This window comes from Erigeron canadensis, chromosome 2, assembly GCF_010389155.1.
Source record: "Erigeron canadensis isolate Cc75 chromosome 2, C_canadensis_v1, whole genome shotgun sequence".
NCBI classification, from domain to species: domain Eukaryota; kingdom Viridiplantae; phylum Streptophyta; class Magnoliopsida; order Asterales; family Asteraceae; genus Erigeron; species Erigeron canadensis.
The window spans coordinates 10,238,660-10,248,023 of NC_057762.1; the positions used below are offsets into that span (position 1 = coordinate 10,238,660).

General features: G+C 32.9%; 1 protein-coding gene across 1 annotated transcript; it reads left to right on the forward strand.

Annotated features, from left to right (window-relative positions):
- Positions 1-2,015: 2,015 nt before the first annotated feature.
- On the forward strand, positions 2,016-9,049 carry LOC122590123 (protein S-acyltransferase 10). The gene is made up of 11 exons (XM_043762459.1): positions 2,016-2,283; positions 3,077-3,191; positions 3,622-3,696; positions 3,812-3,880; positions 4,874-5,011; positions 6,032-6,065; positions 6,181-6,290; positions 6,417-6,503; positions 6,683-6,766; positions 7,939-8,004; positions 8,648-9,049. The coding sequence occupies exons 1-11, from the start codon at positions 2,190-2,192 to the stop codon at positions 8,823-8,825; spliced, it is 1,050 nt and encodes a 349-aa protein (XP_043618394.1). The 5' UTR covers positions 2,016-2,189; the 3' UTR covers positions 8,826-9,049.
- The last annotated feature ends 315 nt before the right edge of the window (positions 9,050-9,364 follow it).

Genomic DNA, 9,364 nt, shown 5'->3' on the forward strand with positions numbered 1-9,364 from the left:
GAGCTTAACGATGTCTTTTTGGCTCTACAAACATGCATGAAAGAAATCATGAAAGTTCATGATAGTAACCACTATCAAACACCACATATCGGTAAAGGTAATTTGGAATGTCAAGGACAATTATCGTTGCAAATCGACTGTGATAGCAGTTACACTTATAATAGGACGGGGGGAGTATTACAAAATGACTCATTATAAAAATATGGGCGACATATCAAGAGCACATGTACAAGAGACAACTTGTAATATAACTATAAAACGGTACAAGTTTCTACTTTTCTAAAAACTTTACTTCTTCAACTGAAATCCTTGTATATGTACCTTTCAAATATAAAAAGAAAAATAAACAACTAACGAGTAACCGAAACGCTTAGTGATTACAATCATCATACATTTATAACATCATACCATATGCTACACAAAGGTTTGAACGTGCTTTTCCAACCCTTTGAAACCTTTCATTAATTTATTCATCCATTCATTCATCCATTGTTCATTCATTCATTATTCATTCGTTCATCATTTATGCATTCATATATTTATATATTGATTCATTCATCATTTATATATTCGTTCACTCGTTCGCTCATCATTCATTCATCGTAAAGAGTATAGACATGTGTAAATTATACTAACCTTGTTGACAACAAAGTTGTTTCATCTCCACTAAGCCTCTTGCAATCTAAAACATTAAACGCACAATATGATCATTACGTCTTTAATATAGAAGTATATCTAGAACTGCTGCTACTCCTAGATTGCTCCAAATCACCCCAAACCGGCAATGACAATGTGGGATTGGGTTCACTTTTGACGCGTTGCTTCGCATTCACTTCGATCTGGCAATCAAGATTCCAACATTAATGAACCCGACAATATCAATGCCGGATTGGCTGTGCGTATTATTTATTATATATTTGTTACCAAGATTAATAATAACATGAGTGAAAACACAAAGTTTAGTATGCTCTCGAAACATGCCCTCTATTTCAAATGACTATTTAGTTCCATCCTGATTATATAATCAAAACAAGAATAATATTAAATTTTAACTAGTTCGTATTTATCGTGTGTTGCTTACTTACAGAAATACTGTTACACCTATAGTACTATGGAAATACTGTTGGTACATAAGTTGATGAGTAATAAAGAGCCTCATGGTCACTCTCACCGGTTAAGCCTAATAATTCAAGTCTAACCGCATAAGAGTGCATTCTCGAGTTTTTTTTTTAAAGAATAGAAAAAGAAAGGATTGAAAAACTTCTCTATTTTGCATTCTTGAGTTTTTTTTTTAAAAGAAAGGAAAGGGGAAAAAAAGAAAACATGGATGTTTTTGAAGTAAAAACTTTCCTCCCATTTTTGGGAGGATTTAGATAGAAAACTTTTAAGTTATGTGTATAATTACTAATTTACCTCTATTAATTAATAAAAACTTTATAGAAAAAAGGACATAATTGTAAAATTATAACTTTTTTCCCTTTCTTTTCTTTTCTTTCTATCTCAAGAACACTATTAATTTTGTGTTTTCTTTTCTTTTCTTTAGTTTTTCATGTAACTCGAGAATGCCTTTTTGATATATAAATTTTTTTCTTTTCTTTCCTTATCCAATCTTTTCCTTTCCTATCATTTAAAAAAAAACACGAGAATACAGTGTAAGTGTCCTGGTTGTCTTGAAAGTTTAATAAGAATCATGCCGGTGTAAAAATCGACAAGATATATTTGAACTTTACAATCTAAATCTGAGTTTGAGAACTCACTCTTTCACTTGTGTACATTTAGCTAGCATGAAATCCCAACCCAATATGACATTGGCATTGCAGGTTTCGGGTAATATCGACCAATTCGGCACTAGCAGTGCCAACAATACTTGATTTTGACCAATCCAACACTTAGCAGTACCAACAATACTTGGTTTCATAAAAAAAAGTATCTTATGGAAAAAGAAATTAAAAAAACCAAATGTAGGGGGAGTTTTTGAATAAATATGTACATCAAGTTGCAATTATCCATCCCATAACATGACCTCCTCTCTCCCTTCCACTCTTGACCGGCTATCAAATCCCATCCCAGCTACTAAATAATTCCACACACTCTTTTCTTTCTTTCTCATGTATTAATTAATTAATATTTATAAAAAAAAAATAAAAAAACCTCTGAAAATCAAGGCTTTTGAATTGGGGCTGAGTTGAATGACGATAATGGGTTGTTGCGTTCCCTCACGTGACACATCAGATCGTTTTTCCGACCGATGTTTTGCCATCTTTCCTTGCCTCTCCGATCCGGGTAATACAATATACTCATTTTTATATCTATTTTATTATCTGTATTTATTTATTTATTTCTATATCTATATCTGTACTCATCTTCATCTCATTACTTTTAAATGTCAACCATTTATATAACACACCTATGTTATTCCTTATATATATATATGTGTGTCTGTATCTAGTAGCACCTAACTTAGGTGTTAGTAACTCAAATTTATAATCGCTTATTTATTTTTGGAAGCACGGCTGCCACCCATCATTTTCCCTATAATTATTCATTTGAACAAATATATCTATAAGTTTAATCTTTTAACGAAAACAAGTTAGCAACCGTAGCAAGATGTTTCATGATCGTAAAATGCTAAAATGTTTGATCCCACTGCATTGTGCGGGTCATTGCTAGTTTATATATATAGAAGAGTATCCATTGATGTGGCGGCGGCGGCGGCGAGGGGTGTTGGTGGTGGTGGCAGCGGCAGTGGCGATTGGTGGTGGCGGCGGCGGCGAGTAGTGTAGGTTATTGATGCAAAATGGAGTGTAGTTATTTTATGAGTTAAGGGTAGATGTTCTAATATAATTTCATTAAGGGTGTTATCGGTATTTCAAGTAGATATTCTAGGTATTTCAAGTGGAAATGTTTAAAATCGTGAATAGAAGGGAGGGATATTTTGGGGTTATCAACTATTTAGTTGAAAAAGATAGAGGGAACAAATGCTTTATAATGTAGTATAGATATGGATAGATATAGATATAGATATATTGTGTGTGTGTGTGTGTATATGAATTTGATATATTAATTGGATTTGCAGTTAGAAGATCTACGTTGTGTTTAAGGTTGGCTTTGGTGATGTTGCATATAGTCTTTGTTGGCTTCTTAGTTATTTTTGATGACGAACTCATATCAAAATCAAAGCAACAACCTTGGTAAGCTCATACACTCTTATTAACTGATATATGCTTGTATAATATAACCTAGTTAGAACCATCTGGGCCGTATGAAATTAGAATGTTTTGTATAGCTTATATTAATGGTAGAGCTGTTAATGAACCCAACGGGGCTTGCTGAAGTGCTGAACAATTGACTGAACACTTAAACAAACAGACATTCGCGTTCTTGTTCTTTCGTATACGTCTAATGAACGGACAAGAACATTATACAAATAAATAATATTGTATTGTGAAGAAAGAATACTTCCTTATCTTGGGATGACTACTTTACTGCTCATTTCAATGGAAATATGGAAATTTTGCTAAATTCAAAGAGTTTCATGTTTCCTGTTCATTTCAGTTCTCTACTTGTGTTACGATTTTGCATTTACCATTTAGTTAGTTACGCTAGGCATGTTTTTTACAGGCACTCATTGATTTATATGCTGTTGGTTGTTGCTACATTGGTGCAGTATTTTTATACTTCAGGTTCTTCCCCAGGGTATGTGATGCTGCTGCTTATGCTATTTGTTAAAAGTTATATAATATATAATGTATAATTTGTCATCTTGTGAGAATGGACTAGTGTTCTGTTTATAAGTTGTATACCTGGTTAGGTACGTGCTTGATGCAATGAGAGAATTTGCCAAGACAGAAGCCTCGTTAAGGGCATCCGTAGTCTCAAAGTAAGCACTTCTTCCGATCTTTACTTTTGTCTCTATCTTTTACAAAAGGGTGTTTTGGATTGCTTATTTAAGAGCTTATTTGCTTATTCTTATTTTATAGCTGATAAGCCATCCCTACCACTTTTCCGATAACTGCTTATCTTCTTATTTAGAAGTAATAAGCGCTTAAAAATGAGGAGATTATTACCCGCTTATTTTTTTAAGCAGATAAGTCTTTTTAGATAAGGACTTTTAACCACCACCTACAGTTAAATAGTTTCATATAAGCCACAACAAAAGTTAATATATAGGGTAGAGTAAGTTTCTTATTTAGAACATTTTCTTATCTAGCTAAGTTCTGTTGCAATTTCACAAAGTTTATCTCTTTCGATATGCCTAAAAAGTGTCAACATAGTCATTGTATTTATTAACTTCTTAAATAATCAGAATTTGGTAAGCACACAAACATTCGTTTGTTACAAATTTAAGACGAAGCAACAAGTTTCAGTCTTTTTATTCCATCAATTTAGCTAAAGCTTAGAAAAATATTAATTCAGTTTAGCTTAAAATTTCAATTTTTTTATGATCCAGAAAATTTATTCATCAAATTAGCTCGAATTTAGTGAATTTGCAATTGTTTTGTGTTAATATTATCTTGATTAATTTCATTATATAGTTTAGTTTTTTTTCTTTTCTTTTGAGATTATTAAATTTTAAACTTTAAGTTGTAGTTAAGACTTAAGAAATGAATATAAGTAATGACGCTGCAGTTGATCGGTTTTCAATCGGGCGTTTCAAGTGGTATCCAAACACTATCTTCTACCTCCTGTTGTTTATCTGATTTTAATTATTTTATATCACATTGTCACTTTCATAATGACCGTCCTAAGACCGCATGCTATTCTATGTATCTAAGTACCAAGGAGATACACTCGATGTTTGTGTTCCGCAATGCATTATAATATCTAATTGTGGTGTTTCTTTTTGTTTATTGATGTGAATGATCAAGCAAAGACAACCTGCTTCAAGCAAAAATGGGAGTGTAGTTGTGACTTTAGACAAAAACCAGTTAGGAGAAAATCTTTTAGGTAATAACCCAATGAACTGGACGAAGCTGGTTATGGAGATGTACCCACCTGGAACATCTGTGAGGTATAATAACTTGTTATCTTGATTCATTTTGTCATCCATTTACTTTTATGCATTTGTTATATATAGGTATTTTTGTTCCATTACTATGTAGCCTCTGAAATCCAGAGGTTATCTAGATTTAGATAATTGATATTGGCAGCATGAAATGTTTTGTATATGTATTGTTTTCTAGAACTTACATTAATTTAATAATACTCAATCCCGCCAGGTGCGAATTATTAGGGAGGTGGGATATAAGTCATACCTCTACCCGAGGGTAGAGAGTCTGTGTCTAGAAAGACCTCCGACAAGAGTGTGTAGCATTATATGTGTCTAATACCGGGGGTGTAGACAGTCGCTATCTGTGGGTAGGGAGACTGCTAACAGAAAGACTCCCAACATAGTAATGGAAGTGTTAGTGCACAAGTTTATATTAATTTAGTTATTTTTATTGGTCTTTACTTGTATTATTTTGGTCCTATAGATTACCTTTCGTTTTTTGTGATGTTCTCCATATTGTCATAATTGGAATAAATTCACTTTGTTCTTCCTAAGCCCCCCAACCCCACCCACCCACCCACCCACCTACACACACACACACCACAACCAATATAAGACATAATGAATAATACCTGGAAATTGGTCTAAAAATTCTATCTAGTGCTTCAACAAAAGAGTGCTTTAAAGTAATAATGAATCAAGTTGGATTTTGGTTGAATATGACTGATATTTCTATACACATTGAGTTGAAGAACTAAATTTGATATTTAAAGAAATTGTTTTTTTTTTTTACATCTTTAACTCCTTAATTGTTTATGCAATTTGTGTTTAAGATTTATTTTACATATGTTCCATAAACTTGTTATAATTGATACTATCATCAAATGATTCAGCTGGCAAGACATGTAGCGATAACAATGCTCACACTCCATCGCCAGGGATGTCAGACAATATGACATACTCTAGCATTTGTTAAATGTTATGGATCTTATGCTGTACACTTATGGCAAATACTTCACTGACAATTTCTTATTGTTTCAGGACTTATACCTGCTCTTACTGTAATGTAGTGCAGGTAGTGATTCAAATTTTCTGTTGGTTTAAAAGGTTACCAAGCAATGTCCTATATTGGTACCAAGCAATGTCCTATACTGATCCAATTCATTCTGTTTTTGAAAATTTTATCGCAGCCTCCGAGAACGAAGCATTGCCATGATTGTGACAGATGTGTTCTTCAGTTTGATCACCACTGTGTCTGGCTAGGAACATGCATAGGCCAGGGCAACCACTGTCGATTTTGGTCTGTACATCTTTAATCTTTTCAATTTGCAATTCACATTTCAGCAAACAACATCAGCATGTCATTTCTAGTTTCATTACTTTTTCTAAGTTAAGATATGTTTTTCTTTGGTCAAATGATTGACAGGTGGTACATTCTTGAGGAAACAGCCTTAAGTATTTGGACTGGTATTTTGTATATTAACTACCTGCAAACTTCTTTTGGAAAGGCATGGTATGTTATCTCCTCAATGTCCTCGTAACTCGAAAGAAGTAACAATAAACTTCTAGAAATTATATAGCTTTTTGTTTGCTAGTGTTTTGTATTCGTGTTCCAATTGCTTTTGAGCTTTTCCAAATTCCAATCATATTCAAATTCAAAGAAAGATCATGAGATATGCTCATTTCATTCAGGTTGGTGGATGCAATCATGATTATTCTTCTATCTATTTTAGCAATTGGATTGATATTTCTTCTCCTCCTGCTCTTATTCCATAGGTAAGTTTTTAATTATAAAACGTTTCACATGTATCATTTGTTTTATGTGTAGACAATTATTGTTCCTCAGAAGTGGTCACGGGATCTCCGTTTAGGCCCGCTAACATCTGAGTCAAGGAGACTTGCCTTCCTTGGGTAATCGAACAGGGAAAACCTTGTCTGTTTTGCCGTTTTACAATTGTTGTTGTAGCCATGAAGTCTATATGTATGCTAAATCTCTAAGCTATCAAGTTTAAAATTTCTGTATTGTAATTTAGTTTTATAATACTTGCAGCCCATCATGCAATGAAGACAATAACAATTATATAATAATGTTCTGTGACCATGTTAGGGTTAGAAAGTTACTAATCTTTCAGAAATTTATCATTAGCGAAGCTGTCAGTTATTGTGACATGAGGATACTATAAGTTGTTAGTGTTTGGATACAGTGTTTCTGCTTATGATTATTTAATTAGTAAAGGAAAAATAATGGATAAGTAATTTCATATTAGCCGCCACAACTATTTATTTTTTATACAAGAGATAATGTCATGTAATAGCAGGGTACTATAAACGTGCCTGGTAATTGAACTTGTAAAATGTGTTCTTTTGTAGAAACTAAGTTTGCCTTTTTGCACGCCCCATGTCAATGGTATATTCATATATTTGATATTACATGGTTATTCACTTATTCACCCCCCCCCCCCCCCCCCCCCCTTCTTTATTTTAAAAGGAAACTAAAATTTACTCATCTCCCTTTCTTTTTTATACTAATCTAGAGTAGTTTTCACCTATTTGTTATTGATTCTGTTATGAAATATGATTTTTGGAGTTATAGATTCAAAGTAAGTACAAATAGGGTATTTAATAAATGATTAAATGTTATCCTAGCTGATGAAAAATATATAAGCCATATTTTAAGTTTAGTTACTCCAATAATATGTCGTGTCTTTTTTGTCATTTTATCGGTTACTTTCTGAATTAGTAAAAATTTGGCAAACGCTCAAGCCGCTGGTTATATTATATGATTAGTACAACTTCAAACATAAGATGCACATTCAAACATCATCTCATGCAGCAAGTTTTATTAGACTGATGATCTGATTATGATTATTCAATATTGCATAATTAATTCAAGACATGTTGAAACACCTTCGGTAGTTCACCTGAATTTGCTATTTTATATTTTCCAGTTATCTGATTCTGACAAATCAAACCACCTATGAGCTGGTGAGACGACGCCGTATCCCTTATCTGAGGTTAGCTGACTTATCATATACTTTCTTTGCATAGTATCATCTATATTTCGTAGCATCCAGTGGTTAGGTAAAAGAGTATGGTATTAGAGATATAGCGGCTTACTTGTATGCAATACATAAAAGTATTACGGAAAATGACTATCCTACTATCTCCATTATAGTCGTGATCACTAAATAGAATACACATACACTAACCAAATAATTATACATTTGTTGATATTTACCTGAAAATGATCTATTTGCTCTGTGGCAATTCCCTTTAAGGAGTTCACATTTAATTTTCGAGTGACAAGTGATTGACTTTAATTTGGAAACTGTATACGAGTGACAAATGATTTAACATTTATAAAACAATTACGTTTTAAGTTGGTCAGTTATAGGTAAATGGGTGGAGATTGCACCTTCATAACTTATGTATAGATAGTGTGTATGGACCAATAACTGAAATACAACATGAAATAGAAAGTCTACTTACCTGTACGACAGATATAGCTACTGTATATACACAACGTACCACTAATAGAGCAAAGAGTACAAAATTATAACTAGTCTTTCATTTTGAGTTTAGATCATTACGATCCCACCTAGATGGTCCCTGCAAATATTTTAGGGTTACAAAATAACACCCGAAATAAATATGCAGAGCGATCCCAGAAAGAGTGTATCCATTCAGTAAAGGTGCATGTAGGAACTTGTACAACTTTTGCTTTGCGAGGACAAGCATATATGCAATGGAACCACTGCCTAGTGCAGCTGAGCTAGAACAGATGTCGGTACCGTATACATGTTTTGATGTAATATCGTGTAGATGTTGCTGCTGAACTTTTTGTTTATGTGCATATAGTTTGATTTTTTTTTTCCAAACAAAAGTTTGTTGTGCTAATATTAGCTTCTGACCATATTATTGTTTGTGTCAGACTTTGTTTTCTGTTTGCTATTTCATTGAGAAAAAAGTGCAATTTATCGGCATTTTAATAGTGTTTGATCATATTTCTGTAAACATGATATATTAATTGTTATAAATGATCTGAATTTATTCTTCCAAGCTTGAAATAGCATACCAGGTTTGTGGATCATTCACCTTAGTATGGATTGCAAATAATTAGTTAAATGATCCTCCTGGATATTGAATATCACAAATATCTTCGAGGGCACCATATATGTCAAATGCTAAATTTGAAGACTGTGTAGCTCTAGCAATTTCTTTATTTTCTAGAACAGAGGTCTAGCATATTTTGACTATGCATGTACTTTTAAACAACTCAACAGTGGAACAAGAATTTCATGGAAGATGATTTAGCATCTAAGATACGAATAAGGCTCAATATGTAAATGATTCATTAGATTGACAATTTGACAT

What these genes read in the sequence shown, in the direction of transcription:
- LOC122590123 (XM_043762459.1), top strand. Translation starts at nt 2,190, where the DNA reads ATGACGATAATGGGTTGTTGCGTTCCCTCACGTGACACATCAGATCGT. An exon ending in ACTTCAGGTTCTTCCCCAGG is followed by an intron (nt 3,697 to 3,811) that starts GTATGTGATGCT and finishes ATACCTGGTTAG; the next exon opens with GTACGTGCTTGATGCAATGA. An exon ending in CTCCTGCTCTTATTCCATAG is followed by an intron (nt 6,767 to 7,938) that starts GTAAGTTTTTAA and finishes TATATTTTCCAG; the next exon opens with TTATCTGATTCTGACAAATC.